Source organism: Onychostruthus taczanowskii, unplaced genomic scaffold, assembly GCF_017590055.1.
Source record: "Onychostruthus taczanowskii isolate IOZ18803 unplaced genomic scaffold, ASM1759005v1 scaffold63, whole genome shotgun sequence".
Classification (NCBI taxonomy): Eukaryota; Metazoa; Chordata; class Aves; order Passeriformes; family Passeridae; genus Onychostruthus; species Onychostruthus taczanowskii.
This window is the reverse complement of record NW_024504012.1, coordinates 667,004-694,593: the sequence shown is the minus strand read 5'-3', so window position 1 is coordinate 694,593 and position 27,590 is coordinate 667,004. Positions and strand designations below refer to the sequence as shown.

General features: G+C 42.5%; 1 protein-coding gene across 3 annotated transcripts in view; it reads right to left on the bottom strand.

The window, feature by feature from the left end:
• RABGAP1L (RAB GTPase activating protein 1 like) overlaps window positions 1-27,590 on the bottom strand; it is a 219,036-nt gene that overhangs the window by 39,279 nt on the left and 152,167 nt on the right. For 2 of the 3 annotated variants that reach the window (XM_041420094.1, XM_041420095.1), the window contains exon 19: window positions 14,193-14,321. In XM_041420094.1, the coding sequence (XP_041276028.1) occupies window positions 14,193-14,321 (129 nt within the window). Of the gene's footprint in view, window positions 1-14,192; window positions 14,322-21,838; window positions 22,007-27,590 lie in introns of those variants that run through there. The other variant, XM_041420096.1, reaches the window with a different exon arrangement.

The window sequence follows — 27,590 nt, the reverse complement described above, 5'->3', positions numbered from 1 at the left end:
CTGCCAGTTTATCTGTGCACGCACACTCCATCAGCAGCCTGCTCCTGCCCTGGATACAATTTCAGACAAAGCCCTGCCCTGGCTGGGATCCCAACCCCGCCCTACAAAAATGCAGTTGGTCCTGCAGAACTGCCCGTACAGCAGGGCTCTTCCCTGCACTGCTGGGCAGGGAAGGATAACCATCTCCTCACTCTCAGCAGAGCTGGTTAGGCTACAAGAAGGCAGCCAGGAATAAAGTAAGCAGAAAAATGGCTTAAAGCCATCTTTGTTCTGACCCTTTTTATTTCCATCAATGACTGTTGTGACCAAACACTAGGTAGGCAATCCATGGCCAGCTATGCCTTAAAACATACTTCCATTACACTCCTGGATGCCACTCCAGCTCAACAAATATCCTGACAAGTTTGCTCAGTTGATGAACAGGAAAAACAAGGCAGAGGATGGTGCTGGACAAGCAGCTATGCAGTCAAGGCACCCTGGTTCAACCTGGAGCCTTGTGGCTCTGCTTCTGCGGTAGCGAACAGATCTGTTTAGCTATGTAAATAAGATGCATAAATAAATAAATAAGAATTGGAGTGGGCTGAAAAAAAGCACCCAGACCCTGGCCTTTTCAGTATCTTGCAGGTCGCTTAGCAACAGGCTAGCTGCTGCAGGGTAAAAGAGCATGAAATCAGCATCTTTTCAGCTAAAGACAAATTGAATGGAAATGTGGGGAGGTGGCCTTTTCCTGGCAGCAGTGAGGAAAGAAGTAGCTGGTGAATCTGATGCTGTAGGCATCCTTTTGGAGGGGTTCCTGAATGCAGGGATTGTTAATTAACGTGGCTGAGAGGCTCTGTCCTGCCAGCAAACTGATAAATTCCAGAGCACGCCTGGGAAACCAATAATTCAATCTTGATTAAAATGATGTCTGTTACAGTCACCTCCTGGGTTAATTACTTATTAACCATCTCAAATAGCTCAAACCCAGTTCTATCGGACTCCCCTGGCTATGTTAGTGCCAGCTGACCATAGAGCATGTTTTCAGTGGCAGTTACCTAAAACATTCCCCAGCACTGCATGTTCAGGTTTTATCACCATGCTCTCTCTGCATTCACTAAAGGAATGTGCACCTTGTGAATCTTTAAGTAACTGGATCTCAGCAATACAAACCCATTTATTCTGGCTAGGTAATTCCTCCGGCTTCTCCAGCCTTCTGGAACAGCCTCGTGTGGACACAGAGGAGGAACATTACATAGACAGCAGCTACTAGAGGGAACTGAGCTATGAGAGCAGCAAGAACAACATTTCATGAAGGACTTAAATGAGAGTTCTGAATACAAGATTTCTCTGGGTCACCTAATCTGGGGCTGGAGTGTATCATCCATTGGTAAATGTAGCTGGATCCTGGCAGCAAGGCACAAGCAGGGCCTGTGTGGCACATGGTCACTGAGGGAGGTGAGGGATGCTGGTTGGGTCAGCAGAGGGGCTTGGCAGCTTGTCCAGGAATCCAACAGGAGGAGCAAAGGGAAAACACAGTGGCCTTGCTCCCTGCTTTATACACACACTGCACAGTGATAACTCATTGCACTCCTTATTTACAGGTAACTTGTACTTGTCTGGCACTTCAGCAACAGTGAAAACCATCTGGGGGCTACCAATGAACCAAATTTACTTGGAGCAGGGAAACTTCTCACCTGCATTTTATCCTCCTGAGTGCCCCATCACAGCACTTAATCTTTCCTGTGATGGGGTGTAGGGTTTAGAAGTCATGCCTAGTTCCATAGGCAGGAAATGACATAGTATCGAGCAGGATGGCTGCTTTCTATCTTTACAACTTGAAAAATGAATTGTGTGTCCTTGGGAGCTGAACACAGAGATGCATTTGGCAATATTTTGTTCATCTCTTTGTCTGGGGTTGAAAGGAAGGCGACTGTGGCTCAGTGAGCGAACACTTAGATACCCTCCATTTCCTTAATGAGCCTATTAAGTGACTCATCAAAGGTGTAACGACCAGTCTCAGAAGGGAGAGACACACAGAGATAACTGACTGTGCTGAGATATTGCTAGTGCACGCAAAACAGCCTATATGCTGCAGAGTTAATACAGGGAATAATGTGATTCCAGTGCTAGAGAAGTACATAGATGGAAAATACCTTGTCACTTTTCCTTTTTGCTAGCTGCAGTTTTCTGTGCCTGAGCTCACAGCTCCAGCTTTTCCTCCTCTGATCGAAGGATGACAAAATCCTGCTGTGACACATCCATCTCTGGGGCATTTGCAGAGTCAAGCACCTGGAGGAACTTCGTGCTCCCTGAGCCTGAGCAAAATCCATGACTGAAGGAGGAGAGTCTTGGTTTAGGTCACCAGAACCAAAGACCATATCAAAATTCAGAGGGAATTTTATTCTCTGCCTTCCTAAATGAGTCCCTGAAGGTGTGCATGCCAGGATTTAATCTCTCCAAGGAGATTAAAAAGTACTGCTATATTAACACAAATACAGCAGACATACAGCAACCAGCTCACGTCACTCTCCAGCACAATGGATTTTATTTACAACGTTAACTATGATCCACTGTTGCACATTTTCCAGAATCTTGTGTTCTGATTGTGTATTAAGAGTGGAGCAAGGGAAGCAGGAAGAGCAAATAGCATCAATAATGCTTAGGAGACTGAAAGAGAGGTACTAAAACACATGCCTATTTCTCTTGAAATGTCACTTTATGTCAACTGTCATGGTTTCCAGACTGTCAGAATTTAATTATATTGTAATTACATCCTATTTGAACAAGGTCACAGGAATAAAAGCTTAGTACTTCCCTCCATTACAGGTGTTGTATGTTCTTACACTCCTGGAGCAGACAAGCCTCCTTTTGCAATGGCAACAAATTTGCCTTCAGCATAAAATGCTGGTTTAATTCCATTAGTGCAAGGTGAGGAACATTAAGAAATTAAGAGCCATCATTAGTGATGTTTCTGAGAAGCGTCCTAGAGCACAGATGTCTATATTCCCTTCCTAATCCTTACAGTTCACTTTATATCATAACAGCAACAAAAAGAGAACAAACACAAACCCCAGACCTGTGTAACCTTACAACAGGTGCTTGTTTCACTCCAGCCCTCATCAGTGAGTACAGGTGTGTGAAACCCATTACACCAAGACATGGACATTTCTCAGGTTTTTTCACCTTTCCAGCAGTTTCCCCCCAAATTCCTATGGCAGTATATAATCTTGCATAATATTCCTGCATGATGGATCAAAGGTTGAAAATCCACAAGTCATACAGGTCAACAGCTGTGTTGTTTAAACAGGGACCCTGCAAACACTGCGTGGCAAAGCCCTTCTGCCAGACAGGATCATTACTGACATTTTGTGGATGACACAATAAAGACAGACTGAAGGAAAACAGAAAGGGACTCTTGGCTGTTCCCAGGGGAGCCTGGGCTCCCAACAAGCCCGTGTGTGAGCTCCCAGCCCAGTGCTGGATCTATAAATGCGCTGCTCCTTCCCATTAGAGACTCAGTCACCAAAGGAGATGCTGCTTGATGGAGAGAGAGATGGATGAGAGCAGTGAAACATGAGATGGGCTCTGGCCCAGCCCACAACCAGCCCTGCTCTCAATTCCCCTCAGCAATTACTGCTGCCCCTGGGATGAGCATTTGTACACCAGGCTGGGAGTTCCTCTGCTGTCACAGAGCAGGGGTGGAGGTTTGCTAAGGTCACCAAGTGCAGGCAGCACCTTCTCCCCCTTTACACCCCCAGCCCTGACCAGAAGTGTTTTTTATGAAGTCTTGAAGCACTTGGATTTGTTGTGTTGGCTGGAGAAGATGGTTCTGGTGCATACTGGGTCAAAAGGAAAAATACATGGCTAAACCAGATCCCCCTCAACTAGAAAGTCATTGCCTTTGCAGAGCCCCTCATCAGAATTCTGGGAAACACAAACTGTGCCAAGGAAAATGCTCCTTTCCCACCACATGTCCTTCCTCCTGCTAAAGGAACATGCCCTGCTTCACACTGTGCTTAGAAAAGGGAAAAACTAAGCAAGTTCTCTTGAAGGAGGTTCATTACAACACAAATCTACATTTCACTTTGCATTACAAGAAAAACAAGAGCCAAATTTGCCTCAGAGCTTCCTGCTGGTATTTAAAGGAGCAGGATTTGTGTCCCTACAAGCTTACCTGAGTATGATGGTCTGGGCAAGCAGCTGGAATGAAGAAAACTGTGCTGGGATTTGTATTCTGTGGCATCAAAATACAGCTCCTTTCAGTGAGAGAAATCCCTTTCACCACTGCCTCATGGGGAAAGCCATCACACTTACTGTTTCCAGGACTATTTCACATTTGAAAGTAAGGCAGTGGTGACAAGGTGATTGAATTTTTTCCCCATTTCTGACAGGTCTGGTAGATTGCACAATCATCAAAAGGAGCAGCCTGACAATAAAGTTTTTGTGTGTCATCGACAGTGGGAGAAGAAATGAGCCCGAGGTAAGGAAAGCAGGTGCTCAGATGCTAAAGCATTATTCAATTGCTAAAGCATTATTCAATCTAGCTGCTTGCAACAGCTGCCTTGGGGCACACAGGAGCAGGTGGAACATGGCACCCTCATCAGGCAGTTGGGAAGCAAAGCCTGATCCCTTCTCCAGCTCTTCCTACTGCTCTTGACTGGCTGAAATAGAATCAATATTCCCTGCTGTGCAAAGAGGGAGCATCCTGGGTGGCACAGTCAGGTGGCTTACTCAGACTGCCATCACATTGTTCCTCACAAGGATGCATGGTAAGAGCACTGACCTTGTGCTCTGAGCTACGGGTTAACCAAAGGATTGTTGACATTAAAAAGGAGCTGCTCAGCTGCCTGACTGCATGAAGAACATCAGCTACAGTTTAAGTGGTTTTCCCCCAGAGGTTGATGCATTAAGCTCTGAGCCTCTTGAAGTTATGTCACCCCAGTGTGTGTGTGTTAGTGAGCACACACCTGTATTTCTTGTGCAGGTAAGGAGTGAGGAGCACCCTCCAGGCTGGTGCCATGTGCAGCTGCAGCTGGGCTGGGGTTCTGTTGAGGCTGAAGATTTTGCAGCTGTTGTCACAGTAACTGGGTGATTTAAGCTGACACTGGCCCCTGAGCCATGCATGCACACTGAATTCGTGCCTGCACCTCCAGATTTAAGAGATTATTTATTAACACTGAATCACAAAATGATTTGGGTTGGAAGGGACCTTAAAGCCCATCTTGTTTCAATCCCTGCCGTGGGCAGAGACACCTTGCTCTATCCCAGGCTGCTCCAAGCCCCATCCAGCCTGGCCTTGGACACTTCCAAGGATGGGGCATCCACAGTTTTTCCAGGCAACCTGTTCCAAGGGCCTCATCACCCCCACAGGGAAGAATTCCTTTCCAACAGCCAATCTACATCTCCTCTCAGTTTGAAGCCACTGCCTCCCATCCTGTCACTCCATGCCCTCATAAACACAGCTCCTCTCCAGATTTCTGCATCTATACTAATTATTACGCTGATTAATAACTTGGAGATTTTCAGTTTTTTCATGGCTTTTGATTAACGTGCAGAATCAAATTTTGGTTAAAAATTATTGTCCAGGAAATTGCATTAATTAATTAAGCAAAGGAAGTTGAAAGAATAACAGACAGCTAGGGCAACACAATGAGGAGGTCTGATCTTCATCTGCTGCTTGACAGTGAGGTACCAGCCAGATGTAATCTATTTATGCCCAAACATAAACAAACATAACAATATAAACAATGTAACACCATGTTTACCATACTACTCAATCTCCACAAGAGAAACAAGGCTACAATATGCTAAAAATAAAAGCAATTAACTGTAGGAAACCAGAGAATCCTGAAGCAAAGCAATCACGAGATCCTAAAAATGTGAATATTGCCCTTATAAAGCACCCAGCTACAGTCCTGCTCCAGTAGCTACACACTGCTCAGAGAACAGGCAAGTAACTACTTGCTGAATTTAATTTCCAACAGTGTCAACAATGCCAAAACAATGCCTGGGGTTTGTAATGGCAGGTTATTAATAAGACCTTCAGCTCTAAAAGCTACTGTCCCTGCAGAGCTCTGTGTTTATGAAATACAGTCACTGTCTCCTATACTTAGTTTTGTTTGTCCCCTCATTTTCAAAGCACAGGAATAAATCCAAGTGCAGGTGCCTGAGAAATCAAACCCCAGCAAAATTACAAGAAGACAAGTGCCCCCAATGCCTCTTGTGTTTATTTGCAAAAGCCCTGGGGGAAATAAGGGAACATCGTTAGGCTTTGCCTTTTCTTTTCCTTCTCCTCCCAATTATTTTTACAAGTTTAGCTCTAGGTCTCAGCACAGCGCTTCAGAATTTGTCACTTCCTTTAATTTGTCAAAAAACAAAAAGAACCCAATGTCCCATCCCAGCTGTTGTCTGTGCCACATTGAGAGTGAATCTCTGCTTTCCCCCCAGTCACGGTGTGCATTAGCCACTAGCTCTGGATTACTGGAGCTTTTTGCAACAGAGAATCACAGAATGGAATCACAGAATGGTTTGGTCCAGGAGGGATCTTAGATCTCCTCTTGTTCCACCCCTCTGCCCTGGCAGGGACACCTTCTCCTGGCCCAGGTGGCTCCACGCCCTGCCCAGCCTGGCCTCAAACACCTCCAGGGATGGAGCAGCCACAGCTTCCCTGGGCAACCACACCAAACCCCACCCATGGCTGTTTCCAAAAACTTCATTTTTTTTTTTATTCTGTTACATCTGCAGGAATAAAATAACCACAGCTTCTCTGAGAAGGACACATACCATAATGGCTAACCAAAAAAGACAAAAGGTAACTTGAATTTTTTTCCTTAAATGCAATCACTTCCCAATGCATGTATTCTAAGACTTCTAGACTTAAGAAATAAAAGATAATTCTCTGTGGGTGCCCTGAACTCCCAGCAGACAACAGAGCTTCTTCCTCTGCTGTTCAGAGGAGAGAATTCAGAGCTTCTCAGGTCACAGGAGCTGAGTCCTAAAAACATAAATATATAATATTTTTCAGGGTCATAGACAACAACAAAACTTTGGCTGGCAAGGGTCATGCCTTGGCCCCAGTGTCTTTTGCATACAGAAAACATTTCCTCAGAATTACTATGCTGATTACTGCCAAGCTGCTACCTGCTCCCTCAGACGTGACTGCCTGAAAGATACCCAAGAGAAGCACAGAGGAATTTCCACCTCCAGGGAGATTTTGCCATCTTAAGTCTCAACAGTTTTGTTGATGCTTAAGTCAGTGTCAAGGAACATTTCTTTGCCAGCATAAACATGGAGTGCAGAGCTTGTTTCCAGGCATTTCTCCATCTGCACTTTTACCTACACCTCTTTCTTCACAAAATGTGAAATCCTGTGGGTTTGTTCCTTTTAATTATGGTTGTAAGTGCTGATGCTGGGATACATTTCTTCCTCTACAGCCGCTTTTGCATCACAGAAGTGTCTTAAAAAAGGACACCATCTTACTGGGAGAATAAGAGGTACTAAAAACCTGCCAGGCACCATCACCACAGGCTTTCTCCGTAGTCAAACTCAAGGCATTCTTTAGGAAAATCAGTTACTGGGTTTGTTTCCTCCAAAGGAAGAGACAGTTGAGACCTTCTCCTCTAAAAAACAAATATGAGCACTGTGCTGTCAATAGGAACTCCAGACACTGCTACTGCTCAACATACAGACCACTGAAAGGAGAGAACTTTGTGTGAGATATTTTAATGTGTCACCTCACAGGGGGTGAGTCAATGTTCCAGCCAACCTGCATCTGGGATTGGAGTTCAGCTTGGGAAAAAGGTTCACTTCCTCTTCCTTCTAGAGCTGAGTTATTTTAGACACATTCTGGCAAAGATGCCAGAAGACAGAGCTGTCAAACAGTGTGACTCCTGCCATCTTCACCTCCTGCTCTCTGTACTATTTTCAGACCCAAGGATGGAAAGCAGCTGTTATTCATCCAGGGGAAGGTGCCAGATTGAAGAAGCTCAGGAAAGAAGGCCCTTCTGAGGATGCTCTCCTTCGCCCTTTGGAACAGAACATCTGCTGTCATACTGAAAAGCCCTGACACTCCTGATGGCACCAAGGTGAGCAGAACGGATTTGAGTGCTCTGCTGAACCATGGAGCAGCTTCCAGCTGCCCTCCCTACCTTGTTGAATGAAACCACTAAGAACTTGGGCAAAGTGATGCAACTGCTGTGGATAGAGACAATAAATGTTTGTATCAACTTTTCCACCTCAAACTTTTACAGTTCTTGGCAGACTCTTGCAACACTGCTCTGGTTGGTACCACTGCTCACAAGAGCAAATGTCAACTAGTGACTAATACAAAGACACCAAAATATTTGTACTGCAGTCAGGCTACTTTAAATTGTTAAAATGTGATTATACTTAAATAATAACAACATTCTATTCCTTTCCTATTGATAAAGAATTAATGACATACCTGATGTCCCTTACAATACCAACTCAGTGCAAATGAAAAAAAACCCAAACCAACAAAACAAAATAAAATAACTGAACTGAACTAATGCTTAAACACCATGAAAATATAGCCCCACTAGTGGGCAACATGCCTGCTCACTGGAATATTAAATAAGTATTATAAGTTAAATAAATAAACATTTCAAGCCCAAACTGCTGTATTAAATTAACAACATTCCTTTCTATGGTGTTAACATTTATTACCAAGATTACAATCTCATTTAACATCCAACTCCATTGCAGGCACTTTAATCCGATTTCCAGATGCTGGCTCATTGCAGTGCCCCACACCACAAAGCCCAGCAGAAAGAAGGAAGCTGGAGCTGCAAACAGGACAGGAATTAAAAAACATGACCCTTGTCACCAGGACAAGTGGATCTGCACTTCAGAGATAACAGCACAGACATGACAAGGGCAATTGATCATGGGCTTTTCATAAGAAATTGCATACAAGCATGGCAGGGTTTTCTATAGATCTAAACCAAACCCTTTACAGTTTGGTTTGGCCTTTTCTGAAGAAGTTGATAAATGTGCAATTATTAACCTGTCCTTTATAGTGGAAGGTTAAATAGATACAACACTGGTAGAACCAACCCTTGTGCAGTTTCAGGGCCTTTCTGCAGTGACCTCCTTTGCTTTTCTGTTGTATTTTGTGTTGTCCTACCATGATAGCAAGATCCCCAAGTATGTAGGTAAGTACACACATATAAAGATAAGCACAGAGGGAGAGAATGCTCTAGTCTTGTATTTTCTGGAATGCCAGCAAAGGTGAGGAAATGAAGGTATCTGACTCCATGTTCTTAGAAGGCTAATTTATTATTTTATGGTATTATATTAATGAATACTGTACTAAAGAATACAGAAAGGATACAGACAGAAGGCTAGGAGATACTGATGAAAAACTCATGATTCTCTCCTCCAGAGTCCCACACAGATTGGCCCCTGACTGGCCAATAAGTAAAAACAATTCACATGAAACAATCACCTATTGTATAAACAATCTCCAACCCACATTCCAAAGCAGCAAAACACAGAGGAAGCAAATGAGATAATACTGTTTTCCTTTTTCTCTGAGGCTTCTCAGCTTCCCAGGAGAGAAATCCTGGTGAAGGGATTTTTCCAGAAAATATGATAGGAGAGACAGGAGAGAGAGAGAGAGAGAGCAAACCAGCTATTCTCAATCCTGCCCATTGAAACTCACATAAATCAATAGGTGAGTTAAACCACGCCTGTAAAAAATCACAGAGAGAAGATCCAGATAGAAGATACCAGAGGTGTGAAGCAAGTCAGTCATCGCCATCAGTAAGGTGTGAGCTTCAAATCACCACTCTCAATTGAAAACATTTAAATGGCAACATTGTAAAGTAAACCTGCTTTACATGTCACCAAGCAGGAATAATTCTGAAACGAGAACAAGCTTAGTACACCTCCTGCTACTGTAGCCTGTTTTCCTTGACTCTGCTATTATCCATGGCCCTGGTGCCAGCTCCAGCTGCGGGTGACAGCCTTGTCAGTACAGTGAGAGGTGACAAAAATGTGTGTTTGCTTTGCATTGGGAAAGGCACCGTTTTTATTCAGGGCCATTTGCTGGTCTCATTGAAGGTGCTGAGAGCAGCAACCTGGTAATGCTGCGGTGGGGGCCCAATATTGTCCAAAAGGGAGATTTACATGGCTGGGAAGAAACTTCTCCTACAAGTTCAGTATTTGAGATCTTTCCTGCTGCTGAGGATGGTGAAAGGTGAGACCAGGAACCACTGCAGTGCCTGAGCCAGGTAACAGAAGGTGTCACTACAGATGCTGCCCCACCACAGAACAACCTTCCCTGCAGGTTCCTGTGTATTTCATCCCACGTGTTCACCTCACCTTCCCTGGGCACAGGGACATCCCACAGGTAATTCCAAGGATGTCCCCACCTATCTATCTGGTACACTCAACCTCATGGCATTTCCAGAGCTGCAATATAACATATTCTGAATTTCCAGAGCTAACACATGCTGAATGTCAGCTCTGCTCAGTTTCCAAATACCACGGGACAGTCATGGAGAAATGGGCACAACTCCCTGAATTCACTGGAAAATGATGATCCAGAGAATGTTCATATGGAGTAGATCTCTCAGTGAGACTCTCCTGTTCCACACCTCACCTCACACCTTCTCCTGTTTCTCACCTTCTCCTGTTCCTCATCTGCCTGAAGCCAGGTGGAAGAACAGAGGTGATGGGACTCCTCTATTAAAATCCAAGGTCATTACAACTTCTTTGGGATGCACATGGATATGTGCAAGAGAAATTGCAAGAAGATGCAAAAGGGAACTGAGGCAGATGTTGTGAGTGTGAAGAATTTGTCAGATGTTTCCATGAAACGGCACCATTAGGATTAACCTTCATGAAATCTAGAAGAGGGTCCTACTTCATTCATTTACTTATCAAATTGGGTTTCCAGACATACAGAAAAACTTCTGAAAACTCTTGTAAAGACAGAAAAATAAGGAAAGTAAAAAAAAAAATCCCCTCCCAAAGCATAAGCATAAAAATCCTTCTATGATTACAAATCCAGGCTATATCATTTCTTAGGCCCTATTATTTCATAGTATGAATTAGTTCAAAATGTTCCTTAACAATGGAATATGAGCCAACAAGCTCTGCAGGAAAACACTACTGTTAATTCTAATTCCACTGATGTTCCCAGTGATTTACTAGTAAATGACTGAAACCCAGACCTAGTGAATAGCCACTATAAATAATTAATTGAAAAAGACATTCTCTAGGACATTCTACACAGAAATTTCATTTCATAGCAGCTTTTTTCTTTGTATTTGCAGATCTACTCTTGAGAAAAAGATAGATACCAATCCTTTTTTTAAAAAAAGCAGTATAATAGAACTATTTCCAGCACGGCACTTTCAAAATCCAAGGGTTACATCCTGAACTCACTGAAAAGTTGTGAAATTAAGGAGAAAAAACACCAAGTAGTTTTAAATTAGTCTTCTGCAGGACTAGAAGTACCTCAGCTAAAGCTCAAGAAAAAAGTAAGCAAGGAGAGGTGGATTTTTATTACGTGTTAAACTCTTGTTTTATTCTGCAGTAATCTGGGAACAAAACTAAAAGAAACACTGGAAAAGATACAGCTTACTATGAAACCTGGCCACAACACAGTTCTGTTTTTAGGTTTTTATGCCTCTGTAATTAGCTGAGAAATCTGAAGAAAATCCTACATTCACTTACTGTGGATACTTACTCTAAAACCATCTATTGTCTAGTCTACAAGTACTAATGCAGCCCACAAGCAGTGGAAAGACACACAGTGCCTCTTTCATACAGCACAAAAAAAGCAATTTTAAGGGTCTGGTTTGGCTTTTTTTTAACAGAACAAGTTTTGCTGCATTAAACAAGAGAGGCTACTGCTCTTCATACAAGCTCTGTGTTCCCTGGGACTCTACTGCTGGTGATGACCAAGACTAAAATCTCCTATTTGAGAGTGTCAGCTCCTGCAATTATTAGCACCTGCTGGTAAATAAATTCAATGATTCTAAAATCTGTAATAGAATTATGGACTAGTTTAGTTTGGAAGTGATCTCTGGAGGACATCTTGTCCAAACCACCCTTTGAAGGAGGGTGACCTTCAGCAGCTCACTCAGGGCAATCTGTGTTTTGAGTGTCTCCACAGATGGAGACTCCAGAACCACCAAGGCCAACACATTCCTGGTCCTCCTAGAGAGCACAAAAAACATGTCCAAAAGCCAATTTTTTATCATCTGTTAACAGGATCCCAGGACACACTGAGGACTCCACAGCCACTGCTCCTCATGCCACACCAGAGACCATGGCCAGACAGACGTGCCAGTGACCATGGGGACGAGCGGCACCTGTGACAGGGGTGCAAGTCTGGGGACACACCCATTTAATCTAAGTTTCACCCTCCCTCCAACGGGGTCTTGTGCTGAGTTTCCTCACATTAAGTTCCTGAAGTCTCTTACAGGATGAGTTGTATGCTCAGGGTGTCAGCAGAGCCTGACTCCCTCGCCACACCAGAGCAGCAGTTACTGACACAGCAGAAGGTGACTTCATTCTTCCACTTTTTCCACCCCTGAGAACCCCAGGTCTTGGCTCTGAATTCTCCCTCCTTTTCAGTATTTCCTTCTAATCATCACACACTTGTCTAACACACAAGGGGGTGACTTGACTCCAGGTTTGCTATGCTCACCTGAGCTTTTCCCTTAACCAGAATCCACAGTGTGTGAAATGCTGTGTATGCAGTGAATTAATTCACTGTCAAACCCTACCCCTTCCTGTCACCCAACAGTTCAGAATGTCACACTCTTCCCACAAATGGCCCCAGGTGCTGAGCCCTGAGCATCTGCCTCAGGTGCATTTCAAAATACTTCCCCAATAAAGCACATGACATACACACACATCCAGTACTAAATGAAAAACTAATGATAAATAACATCATGTTACATACAATATATTGCACAAGAAAAGGAGAAAGGCATGAGAAAACAGACAGGTAACTCTTCCAACATGTACCATGAAGACTTCTACACCAACCTCCCATCAGAAAATACACATTGAGTAAGTAGCATGAAGATAATTCTCCTGTACTTCCTAAGTCCTTAAATTACTCATTTTCAGCAACCAAGCAGAGGACTAAATACTAAACATCAAACTACAGCTTTGTACTCACAAACAGTCTCTTTCAGCAGCAGAATTGAAATTCAAGTACAGTTTTACTAAAACATTTGCACAGATCTTCTTTTCCTTGGCTGGAATAAACATTCAGATGGCAAAACCTATTTTTTCCCTAAGATCAGTGGTTTAACCAGAAGGGAAAAAAAAACCCTGCTTAATAAATGATGAAATTAAGCAGCACAAGGGAAATTAACAAATACATTGAGAGAGACAATAAAAATATAAAAAGAGGCAGTGTTGGAGGAGCATTCTTCCTAGTGGCATGTTCTCTGTGCATCACTGGGCCACACCAAACAAGCACTTCCCATCAGAGCTCACATTCCAAGAAATGACTAAAACACATTTTCTCAAAGATCAAACATTAAGCCCCTCCATAGCAATATGTATTTCAACCAAAAAAAAAATAATCCAGGACCTTCCAAATGACCACTTTATGAACCTCTGCAGACATTTTAAACAGGTTTCCACCCTCAACAGCTTACAATCATGCTTCTCTAATTTGGTTCAAGTCCAGTACTTGTAGTCAGTAAGTTCAGAGCAGCCTCACTTCTGACAGCAGAATCTTGCATAGGGTAGAATATAAAAACATATTCTGTCTTGGTAAGCTTGATATACAAACAAAACTCATTTCTACCTCAATTCAAATGTATTACACACAGCACTCAGCAGATAAACAGCTTCTGAGCAAAACAAATAATTTCTGAGCTTTGTTTGCGTGATTATCGTACAGTGATTAATTGGTTTACTGCAGTCACTGTTTATAAAACAAATAAGGAATTAGTGAGTTCTGATAATTGTTGATGCTGCACCATTTTTCAGTTTTAATTATTAGCTTGTACCCAGGCAGATAAAGAGAGAAAAGGTCACAGATTCACTTTCTTTAAAGACAGAAGGTGTGTGTGTAATTACACAAACATATATAAAAAGCAATACACCAGCAATTTAATTTCTTTACTTTCGACATGCTACCGCCATTCTTAACACTGCATTTTACTCTTCCTGTACAAACTCTTGGCTGAATGAGAAGCAATGAAGTCCATCCTTACCTTAATATTGCAAGCTTGTTCCATGAGTCTCCGGGCGTTCTCCTCAGCTCTGTACCTCTTGGGCAACTGAACCCTGAAGAATTTTAAAGCTCCTTCAAAATCAGCCTGTAGAAGGTCCTCTTTGGAGGTCTGCAATTAAACACAGGGAACTACAGTAAACCCTGGGAACATGCAGTCATGCTCTTCTACTTGATTTGTCATTTACTGGATGCATTCCAGACCACCAATATTCACATTAGCTCTAAGTCATCCTCCTTGAAATCAGCTCTTTCAACTCTGCTTCATAAAACAGAGGCTAAAGCCCATCCAAGGAATCCTAGGGAGGGCAGCACAGAGGACTGCAACATGGGAATGGATTTTATCCTTCTATACCTGCCAGGTAAGAAAGGGATTCTTGTTCAGCCTGTCAAGATGTCAGCGAATAGAAAAAAAAAAAACCAAACAAGCAAACAACAAAAACCTAGGAGAAGTTCTTGTATTTCCTGGAAAGCTTGTGCATTAGACCATTAGTGATTCTCATGGCACTGCCTTAAAAAGACAAAGTATATATATTTAATATATGCATAGTCACAGACATGAAGAGCAGAAGCACATGATTCATACAAGGCATCAGCAAGTCAATGTGCTGAAGTCTGTGACACAATTTCTCAAAGAACACTGTGCCAGAAAACGTTCTACATGCTTATTTCCACATCTCCCATGCTCCTGGACATCTCAGTGGTACCAAGTCTAAAAGGCCAGAAGATGTTACACGTTCACCATGAATCCACTCCCGTCCCTCACAGAGCAGTGTGATTCACAGGGACTAAGGTATCCATCCCCCAGATTACTGAGACCTGCACCAAGAGGTTCAGAAGGTACCAAATCCCAAGCCGTGGGATAGTTCTCTAAATCGTTTAGAGAAACTGAAGGTCCTGACAAGACATTCAGAACATCATCTCTAAAATGTGAATTTCAAGGGTTTTAGCCAGAAAAGAGTAAACAAAACTGTCAACATAGGTACTCATGGTGGAGATCTACACTGTGTAATGTGTAGAACTGCAAATACCTCAGCAGCAGCACAGGCACTTTTGGTTAGGGTTAATTGCTGAATTAATTGCTCATGTACCACCACCACCACCATTTATTTCCATGTGTGCCAACATTTCCATGTGGGCATCCTCTGCTTTCTCATGAGTAACAAACACCCAGTGTCATTTTTTGCCTCATTACACACAGTGGGTACATTACACACACATCGGTTCAAAGTTTGATTCTTTGTTATCCACTTGAATCCAGAGAATCCCACAATGGCTTGGGCTGGAAGGGAGCTTAAAGGCCACCTCATTCCAAACCCCTGCCTACCAAGTCTAAAAGGCCAGAAGATGTTACACGTTCACCATGAATCCACTCCCATCCCTGACAGAGCAATGAGATTCACAGGGACAAAAGTATCCATCCCCCAGATTACTGAGACCTGCACCAAGAGGTTCAGAAGGTACCAAATCCCAAGCCATGGGATAGTTCCTTTAAATCGTTTACAGAAACTGAAGGTCCTGACAAGACATTCAGAACATCATCTCTAAAATGTGAATTTCAAGGGTTTTAGCCAGAAAAGAGTAAACAAAACTGTCAACATAGGTACTCATGGTGGAGATCTACACTGTGTAATGTGTAGAACTGCAAATACCTCAGCAGCAGCACAGGCACTTTTGGTTAGGGTTAATTGCTGAATTAATTGCTCATGTACCACCACCACCACCATTTATTTCCATGTGTGCCAACATTTCCATGTGGGCATCCTCTGCTTTCTCATGAGTAACAAACACCCAGTGTCATTTTTTGCCTCATTACACACAGTGGGTACATTACACACACATCGGTTCAAAGTTTGATTGTTAACTATGTTGTTATCCACTTGAATCCAGAGAATCCCACCAGTGTCATTTTTTGCCTCATTACACACAGTGGGTACATTACACACACATCGGTTCAAAGTTTGATTCTTTGTTATCCACTTGAATCCAGAGAATCCCACAATGGCTTGGGCTGGAAGGGAGCTTAAAGGCCACCTCATTCCAAACCCCTGCCATGGGCAGGGATACCTTCTACCATCCCAAGTTGCTCCAAGCCCCATCCAAACTGGCTTTGGACACTTCCACAGGTGGGGCAGCCACAGTTTCTCTGGGCAGCCTGTGGCAGGGCCTCCCCACCCTCACAGGGAAGAATTTCTTCCCAATATCTAATCTAACCCAGACCTCTGGCACTGTGAAGCCACTCCCCCTTGTTCTGTCACTCCAGGCCCTTTTCCAAAGTCCACGTCCAGCTCTGTTCTTTTCTTTCCTTATTGAGTTCACCCAAGATCTATTGGATCATCCTGGCGTTCACTGCCAAAGAAGCTGCTGGGTCATCACTGCAGGGACCCAGCAAAAGCTGCCTTGGGGGTGCTGAGGAGAAACACTCAGCTTTACAAACTATTCTATCTGATCCCATCCACAACCATGAAATGTTCAGCTTTACAAACTATCCCATCTGATCCCATCCACAACCATGAAATGTTCGCCTTTACAGACCATCCCATCTGATCCTGTCCACAACCATGAAATGTTCAGCTTTGCAACCTATCCCATCTGATCCTGTTCACAACCATGAAATGTTCAGCTTTACAAACTCTCCAATCTGATCCTGTCCAGCATCACTTGGCAGCTGCACAACTTGGCTGAGGCTCAATCTGACAAGGCTGAAGTGTTGACAGAAAGCTGGGGCAGTTGGTATGGGATGAATTAGATCCACCCTGGCCAACATGACACTTCTCTTGGATGAGTTTTCCTAAGGCTGTGAACGCTCCTGCCACACTTAAAGCTAGATCACCGTTTCATACCCTCACTGGGCTGGTTGTTGGAAGCTGCTGAGGGTGGTGGGAGCAGCTGGCTGTGCTCAGCACTTCTGCCAAACCCCTGCTGGAACCCAAGGGCTTCCAGGGAAGTTCACTGGATAACGGTGGTGGAAAAGCACCTTAAAAAGGGTTTAATGGGATCATAGAATTGTTAAAGTTGGAAAAGACCTATAAGATCATCAAGCCCAAGAACTTAGCCAGAACTGCCAAGACCACTGCTACACCGTGTTCCTAAGTGCCACATCTGCACATCTTATGAATCCTTTCAGGGATGGTGACCCCATCACTTCCCCAGGCAGCCTGTGACAATACCTGAGCACCCCTTCAGTGAAGAAATTTTTACTAATGTCCAATCTAATGGATATTGGGAAAAAAAATTCTATTTCAATACCCAGCTCATCTCTCTTCCTTTGTTCTCAGCTACATTATTATCTGCCATCACTACCCAATTCAGATGTCCCAATTACACTGCCAGTTGGCCTTCTTGGGATGCTCCTGCACATCCAGTCCCCTCCTCTTCCCTTCCTTTAAAGCAATTCTATGTAAAACACTTGAAATCAGATCTAATTTTCCTAGGCCTCTGCTTGAATCATTGTTACAGTAGTATTTTTAACGGTCCCCAGCAAACTACATTTATTAAACTGTAACTATTGGTAACTTTGAGTTCTCCATGCTGAAAAATTTGTAGTCAAAGAAAATCCCATAAGATCATGGAAATAAGAACTTCTCTAACAGAGTTTGCTGAACTAAGATTAGAGTTATGAAAACTGCAAACCAACAAATTGTACAGGTTGGTTAAATGAGTGATAGAGTCCACCTCATTGCGCATGTCAGCTGCTTCTACTTCACTGAAAATATTTTCATTTCCTTAAAATCATCTGTTCATCAGAATACTAGTTTCACTATTAAAATCACAAGAAAAAAAAAGAAAAATAGAAATTTTGGCACCCCAGGACTCACATTTCTTGACATTTTGTGACTCCAACCAATAAATTATGAAGATTTCTCTGGAAACTTCTGCCAGCTGTTTGAGAGGCAGACATTCATAGATCTTTGGTTGTAGTCACTCAACTCCTGAAACTCATCAACAGCTGATTTCTAAACAGCTGATTTCTATTACTAAACCACGTTTAATGAGCTAATTATTAAAGTTTGGCAGGTGCATTGCATTTTTGTGCATTTGGGAACTTCAGGAAAGTTTTTTATTATTATAGATGTTATTTTAAAATCATCATATTTTTGATTAAAATCTATTTTCAAACCCAGGCAAACAAGGAGACTCGGTCAGAACTATGACCCAAAGGCTCAGTTTGCATTCTAGATTTTGACTAAATGTGTTCTCAAATGTTCTTCCCACATCACTTAAGTATTTCAATATAGTCATAAAATTATCTTAAATGAATGAGTGGAAAATTAGGAAAAGCCCTTTCCCAAAAGTATTAGCAAAGCATTCAAATCTAAAGATAAAGTTTAGAAAAATAGCAAATATTCAAAAAGCAAGAACAGAATCTGATAGACTTAAATAACGTTAATTCCTTTTTTTAAAGTAAATAGTGTTGTTACTGTTTTCCCCAAAATATTTAGGAAACTGTGATTAAGACAAAGGGAAAATCCTTGGATTTTTTTTTTTAATTTAATTTCTCTGTCTTCAATTATTAATCCTGCAGCTTCATTTATTACTGACTCTATCAAAACTCCTTATTCCTACCTGGGAACTAACATAGCAGAATAAATTTTGGAACCACACTGCACATCCTTAACTTAGTTCTTCCTCTTTCAGACAAACAGATAAAAATTACTTATTTTCATAGAATTTCAGGTATATCTTTAGACTTCTGTAGAATGTCAGTGAGCATAAACCACCTGTTTTACACTTTACTGAACATGTGTCAGAAATGAGGCCTAGAAGTGAAGACTGCAAAGAACCTGGCCATGCTTTACTATTAAATTTTCTTCTGGGACACTCAAAATGCTTGTAAGTATCCTCTAATTTTTTAGTATTTATATACACAAATATGAAATTTATGAATATATATTAATAAATACATATTTTTATACATTTATATATAAGTAAATATAAAAATTATAAATTTGTGTATATAAATGTATATACATAAATTCTTGTATATATATTTATATACCTACAGTATTTATATATACATATAATACAGATTATCTATAATATGATATAATATCAATATATATTATGTCTAATGATAATATTTAATTTATATATATATATCATATATAATATGAAAATATCTTCTGCTATTTAATGCCTGTAACACACAGATTTTAACTTCTTAAAAAAACTTCCTGGTTTTAACTTCTTAAAGAAGATACACAGTGTAAAACCAAGGTACACAAGCTATTTATTGCTGACGAAGAGTGCAGAGCTGCATGCTGCAGGACTTGGCTCTGTGCTGCCCTTTGACATGAGCCACAGAGCTGAGAGCTGCTCAGTGGCTCACAGAGGAAATGTAAATCCCCTGACCTTCTGTGCTGGATAAACTCGGGCTCCAGGCTTGGGCAAGTCTGGTGGACAAAACTGTGCTGCAGTAACACCAGAACACACTTCTAGGGCGATACACCAAACTCCTTTGCTGGCTTTTTTAATGCTGTATAATCAAACACTTATTTTACTAAATAAAATCCACGCTCTCTGTAACACATTGGTACAAAAATACTGTGGAAAAAACCCCAAAACACCTCAAGGTTTGTGAGTGGAGAGTTGGGATCCACAATCACAGCACTGATCTTGTGCACACTCAGTGAGATCCCTCTTCACCCCTGCCTTTCTATGTAGCTCCAAAATTACATGGCAAAGTTCATTCTGCCACATAAAGTACTGATGCAGGTGGGTAAGAAAATCTCCTGGCTTCACCCACTCTGGGCCATTCCAAAGGGAGCAAACCCCCCAGAACTGGTGCTGTTCTACCTGCCCAAAAGTATGCTCAGGTAGGAGGTGATCAGAATTTTTCTAAGACTGGCTAGAGGTTATAGATTGTATTTATCACATAACACTGCAATGACACATGCTCTACCCATCACAGGCATTTATCCCCAAAACTACAGCAGAGAGAGAAGCTATGCACATTAAAAAAAAAAAAAAAAAAAAGTGCTTGATTTTATGAAACACTGATGTTTTGAAGGATCTTTAGTTCTGATTGAAGTACAAATTCTTGGTCCTCAGACATGTCTCATTTTTAACATATCATCAGAACAGTCTCTCCTTTCTGAGAAGGGTGTGTGTCAAAAGGCCTGTGTGTCAGGAGAGGCATGTTTGACTAATAAAACCTGACAGGGAATCACATTGACTCTGCAAGTCAAGCTTCTCTCATTACACAAAGCACTATTTGTATTATTTTACCTTTTTCACACTCTTTCTTTCTGTGCCACTCAGCAAAGCCAAACTGCCTGGAAGATAAGGGATGTGAAATTGCCTGGTGTTCTCCATGGGCCAGATACAAAGCCTGGTTAAGCCAAGTGAAAATGAGCTCGGTGGTTTTGTCTGTGCTTTCCTTAGAGCTCATCACAGCACAATTCGGGGTGATTTGGCAGCCCTTACCCAAGAAAAACCATCAGCAGGATGAGTGTTTTGGTACACTGGGAGAGAACTGGAATAATGATAACACACCCAACAGCTCAAACCACGCATCACCAGGGACTAGACTCAATTCTACAAGTGACTGTAAATCCCCAAATCCAGCTGCACTGTAGCAATGTGAATTTTTGCTTTTTATGTGGCATCTCCCAGAGCAGGGACACAGTGTTCCAGCCACCCACGCTGTCTGTACCATGGAACAGGTTGTAACACGCAGAGTACATGGATTCCTGTGAATCCTGAGCAGCACCAAGATGGGTTCAGTAGGGTGAAAAAAATGGACAGGTCACTCTATATAACCACAATATGGGTATGGGAATAAAGGAAAGGCACCATAGGAAACGGAGGATCAGGAAAGGACTGTCTTCCCACGGATCACACAGAGATGCCATTCTGGTGTGCCAGGCCATGGACAGAGCTGCAGCCAGGCGTGGTTACAACACCCTGAGCAGAATCAGCCAGGTCTAGGCACTGACTCCCGGATTTGCTACTCTTTTACAGATTTGGGTCTGCTTTGTACAGCAGCAGAAATGATAAAAGCATGTTCTCTGTGTCATAGCATGGCACACCAACTGCAGGCACCCCCCACACAGACAGCATTTGCCATGATGGATGAAAACACCCTCAACAATTTATTTCCCAGATCATTCTACACAGGCATTTTCAACTTTTTTTACATACTGTCAACTGCCTTTCCAAAACCAAACACAGAAACAGCCAAAAGCCAAAACGCATCAACACAGCCTGATTTTTAAACGATGAATCTGTAAAGCCAACCTATGATGTGCAAAGTATAAAATCTGAAATGCTGACCATTAATGCACTTGGCATCAGTACCTAGAAGGTGACTGGGCACACTGCTTATCTGGAATCATCACAGCACTGAGAACAAAAGCACTGGGGGATTTAGGAAAGATGTTTTTTATGATTTGGCCCTGGCTGATGATCCTTCAAGCTAGTTAAGGAGTGGCACTGGTCCCCATTAGCAGGACCAGTGTCCAGCCTTGCTGAGCAAACATCAGAAAGGACTTAGTGCTTGAGAGATGGATTATGAGGAGCTGAGAGGAAAAAACAAGAGCCCTCTCAAACCTCCTGGGGGCAGAGGCAGGGTTGGGAGTGAGAATGGCAAATTCCCGACGAATTCATTTCATGAAAAGGTGATCTCACCGCAAGCAGCCGAGGCACAAAGAGGCGATGCCCCATGCCCAGAAGTTCCAGCACCCGACACGCGTATTCATTCACCAGCTTGCTCCTCTCGTCGTGCATGTCCTGGGACTTCTTGGCAGGTGGGGTGAGCTTGGCAGCCGGGCTTTTGCAAGGTACCCCTTCTTCCATGAGCAGTAAGTAGTAAGAATCCAGAGTGAGAAGAACAGGCTTTATGAACGGCAATTTCCAAAAGTGCAAGATTAGGAGAGCCAGCCTCCAGTCTCTGGAATGGGTTTGGATGGCTGCTCCAGCAACGCCCCTTTAGCCTCTCAGGAGGAGAAAAGCATCTTTGCTAAGAATCAAGATAAAATATGATCCACCGTGCTGGCTCAGCCAGAGTCCGAAGGAGATTTGAAAAACAAACCAGAGAAACCATGGATCTAAAAATGCACATAAAAAGCAGGAAAATGGCAGAGAGCAAGCACAGGGCAGCTGGGCAGGGAGCAGCGCGGGGGCTCGGAGCTGCGGGGGCTCAGTGCGGGTGTGCGGGAGCCGGGAAGGGCAGCAGAGCCCGGGCACTTGCGAGGCTGCACACAGAAAAGGATGAGCTCATTGCAATCCCCGCTCCCAGAGCAGCGCTCGCTCAGCATCAGGCACGAAGGGGTGGGAAAGGGGGGCTGGGAGCAGGAGGAGGAGGGGAAAGAGGAGGAGGAGGGGGTGCCTGGGCACCGGGAGCCTCTCAGGGGGAGAATGCCGTAATAAGAAACCAATGGTGAGCTGGGAGGGACGGGCAGGCTCCCACCCTCCATCAATTCTGAGCTGGGCTTTGGCCGCTCAATCCCGGCTTGCAGCACATCAGATGCATCCTTTTAGGCTCCGGAGCGGGGAGGGATCGGCCTCCCAGCCGATGTAATTACTCGTACATGCAGTGTGCTTCGGCATGATGAAACACAGACACGGTGTGGGTGGGGAAGGGCGCCGTGCCCCTCGCCAATGGCGACCGCAGAGGGGCCCGGCCGTCGGGATGCCCCGGGGAGCCACAGCCCGTCTGCTGGGTGACACTCAGTCACTTAAAACACCATCAGTGCCGGCGCTGTGCTCACGGCAGGGGTTTCTAAATCTGGAGCCGAGGGGCAGAGAGGGAGTGATGTCAGCACACGCGTTTGAATGGATTCTAGAAAAGCGCTGCACGTTTGCGAGGAGAACGCAATGATGTCACACCTGGAGTGGCCCGGCCACCTCCCTGTGCAGAACACAGCCCACTGCCTCTGCCCAAGGCAGCCCAGCAGCCACTGCTCAGCTCACGGGGCTGCCTTTTAGAAAACACGCCTTTATGCTCCTTTTTGATTAGCCTCGTCCATAAAATGGGGTATGTGACAGAACAACACCCATTTCCAGCTGATTTCCAATTGCAACAGACAGAAATACTGCCCATTTCTAATATAAAGGTCATAATTTAAGGTATTGTGAGAAGCTCTAAACCACATCAATTGCAAACACTTCTGTAACTGTATATTTAAACTCTAAAAATCATTTTCCTAACATATCAAGAAAAAACATATTTACTTCAAATACTAATAGAAAGTAAATATCTGTAGGATGGGGTTACTGCTTTAAAATAATAAACATGTTAATGTGTAGCTAAAATATGGAAATCATTGAGTGAAAAGTGAACTGGGTATAATTATACTAAGAATCTGTATTTTTATATATAGGGGGATAGGGAGTGATATTTGAAGTTGTTGGCTTGAGGTGACACGTGAAGGAGTTGGGAAAAGCATTAAAGCCGAAGTCAGAGGTGAAAGGCACCAGAAGATGCCAGTGGGGCCTCAAGGATGATGGTGCAGGATTGACTCTGCTAAAGGCCCTGCAGATGTGCACTGTGAACAGGCTGTTAGCACAGATGGTGCTCTGCGAGCTGATTTAAATCCCCCAGGTTCCAAACTGGTGTTCTGCAGGTGAAAATCTGCAAAGGCTGCTGCAATTCTGCCGGGCTGAGACGAAGGTGTTCACTGAGGGCCTTGTGCACAGAAGCCACAAAAATCACAGACTGTGATTTTTAAGCCTGGAAAACAGAAATTGATGAGGGATATGTAGACTTATAAAGTCTTGAGTGTGGAGAAAGTGAAGAGATACCAAGTGTCCAAAATGCCTGTCTGACACATGAACGTCACAGGGTCCAAAGCAAACAAAATAATCATTAAACTGAGAAAACCTCTGGGCTACTTACATGTGTTCAAAAAGCCAACAAAAAAAGCTATGAAATAACAATCCATGCAGAATTATTAAACATGAGACTGCACTTCTTTCTCAGAATTTTCAAGACATAAATTGCCAGAGGCAAAAGAAAAAGAGTTTTATTGTCCTGTTCTTAGAAGTCTTTCCCACATATCTGCTGCTGGCAATGAGACACTGGGGTAAACAAGCCAGTACAAGTCTGGTGTGGAATGATGATTTTCATGTTTTCATCCACTTTAATTACATTCTTGGAGAAAATATTTTCCCAAAGAATGACAAGATTTGCTAGGTGCATGAGATATATTTAAATTATATTAAAGATAATTATAATAAAACAATTATAATATATATATAAATATTTAATAATTATAATAAAAATAATGGTTTCAGTCAGAACTGTATGTAACCCTGAAATTACCATCTTCATTTTCCAACGTCTAGAAATTACCAACACATGATATAATAGGAATCATTAATGTCTAAATCACAGTTCAGTGCTGCTAAAGAAATTCAGGCCAACAGATTTCATGTTATTTTCTCTGCTATCAGTCTTCCTTTTGAAAAGGGAGTCTCTCCACCTTCAAAATTCAAAAGTTAGGGTGAACCTAATAGGAACAAAACTGATTTTAGGTGTGAGGAGGAGATCAAACGGGCAGAGAGAGTAACTAATCAGCACAGGATGGATTTTCAACACACAAATAAATGTGAACTTCTAAAAATAGAAAATTTGTTATATTAAGGCTGGAAAATCAGTGGTCTGGAAGTTGAACGATTCTGGACATTTTCAGGCACAGATTTCTCTTTCTAAAGAGATCATCTCCACTAAGTCACCCAGGACAGGTTTTTGGGGTAGACGGAATACGTCTGTGGAAAAATTACTTAGCTCAGCAAAACTTAAAATTTAAGGAAATCTTCAATTCAGAAACTAGAAATACAGTAATCTGAGAGCCTCTTAAGGCTGAATTTCTTGTGCTCTGCTCAATGCAGAAGGCCTTAAGGAGAACAGATGGTTCTGATCTCTAGCTCCAAAGAGTCAGGATTCTCTTCACTTCCTAAGGTGTCAGCTCTTACCTTGGGATCAGTTACACAAAGAAGATACTAAAAAGGGGGTATAAAAAGAAAAGACATTTATTTTGCCTTAGATTTTAACGTGGACATTTCTGATTTTTTTCTTGAGAAGAGCCTTTTGAAAATGTAATGCAAATATACAGTGGACTAAACCAGCTCACCTAGAATCAAACCCAGTTCTGGCTGGAAAGAAGTTCTGCCTGTCACTTTGTCAACTCCTGGCCTAAAGCAATGCTGACATAAAAATCAGTTCAGGCTGCTCAAGCCCTTGCAAATGCAAAGAAAGAATAGCGCAATAATCAAAACTCTAACACAAGGCCTAAGTCCCATTACCTGCAGTCTTAAGTGCACTTTTCATCTGATACCTCTCCAAAAATTACAGTAATTACCATAATTTCATTCCTGACTCAAAGGCAATTGACATTTCTGAATCACCTGCATTGGCAATATGCAAGTTTTACCTAAAACAAGTACCTGTGCAGTCTTCACTGCTTTCAGAGGTTTAGCCAATAAGATTATACAGAATTTCTGTAAGATAAGGAAGAAGGTGGTTGCTCAACTTAAACTTTTTCTTCAATTGCTTACTTTCATATGAGGGATAAAACTGATTTTCTTACTTGCTGTGATGACTTGAATCCCTTGGGTTTTTTTCTTTTTCATTTCCTTAAAAGACAACACCACTTTTGAAACATTAATGCCCCAGGCTAGATTGTGGCAAAGTGGTAATTTCAGGAGCAGATGATAAAGGGAGGCACAATCCCAAGGGATATCACACTGGTCATTTCAGTTTCCAATGGCAGCCACACATCCCTGAGGGAATGGGCAGAACTTTCCCATGATCAGCAGACCCTGAGGTGCTCAAAGACAGATGACTGTTCTGACAACCTCCACTTCTCACAAGCAGAAAGTTTTGAACTGTGCCTTTAACACAGAAATTTCAGATCTGATTTGAAGGTTCTGATGCAAGTGGTAATTCAGGAGAGAACTGATCTGGGTCAAATCTGAGAGGGGTTAGGTCAGATGTCTGCCCAAGGAAGACAAAGTAAAAAAAGAAAAGCTACAATTGATTATGTGTTCCTTAAGAACTGAAATGTAAATGTATACAGATGTACAGCACAATTTTATTCAGAATTTTTGCTCTTACACAAATTCCCTTCTAAGGTGGGGACAAAGTATTTGTGGAACTGTCTGGTTAGTCAGTAATAATATTTCACACAAACATAAGAGCACAAGACAGTCCTCAGAGTTATCAGAACAAACAGATTCTTTAGCAATAAGAAAATACAACATGAATACAGAAAACATGATGTGACCTCTGTTAAAAGTTCCCAGTCACCTCTGGAGGTGATGCAGAAGAGAATGTCTAAGATGCACAGGAGTTCAACAATACTGAGAGTACTGGGTTACTTAATAAACAATGTGAATGGTATCTACCAGCACTTCAGGGTGATGAAAGCAAGCGGGAGCGGGGCTGGAAGGGAACTGTTTAAGTTGAAGGACAATGCTGATGTAAGAGCAGCTGAGGGTAAAACCATCAGTAATAAATCTCATCAGGACTAGGAGAAATGGCCTTCCAGCAGCAATTCTGAAAGCTGCTGGTGCAGGTTCTGAAATAGATGCTGTGTCACATAATGGCACAATAGAGCAGCGAAGCAGTTCTTCAGCCCAGGAGGTCCTTTTCAGTCCAGATACAGAATGAAATAAAGGTAATAAATAGCCCTCCTTTCCAAGGTAATTTTGACACATTTTCTTTTAGAATCTACATCTGCCATCCCTGCCATTGTAACTGGGATAGTGCTCCCTGATGTCTGGGACACTGACTGACAAAAAGGGCTTTGAGACTGAAAGGTGCCAGCAGAAATAGCCAAGAAACACAACTCTGCTGTTTGTGTCATGCTCAGGTATCTCCTGATCACATGCAGAGAGGAGAAATGTCAGAACTCACAAGCCCCATTAGAAATGCTGCTCACCTTGACCTGAATTCAAGGAATGATTTAGATAAGTACTGGGTTTAGGATATTATAGGGAGCAGAGTAAATCTCTGTAAGGTAACAAAGCTCTGGCCAGAAAATACAGGCAGTAACAAAAACATTTCTCACTCTTTTCTACCCATTTTCTTTACAGTATTATAAACTTTCCTGATCAGAACTATGGCTTTCCTCTAGCATTAAGCAACACATCTTGTAACAGTCACACAGATTAAAATTCAGTAAACCAAATGCTGAGCTTAAGTGTTGTGGATCACAAACTCTGTGAGGAGATGAACCCTAAAAATGAAAGGTTTGGACGTGCACCTATTTTTAAAGCCTCTGGTTCATTTTTACATTTCCGGTGACCATGTGCTCTTCCCTGCCTTTTCAGGAATGAGCAGTCACAAAAGTAGTGAATCTAGAGCCTGAATTCTACACAATCATGTATTTTAATTCCTGCCTCAGTTTCCTAACTCCACAATAAAGTTTGCCTTTAG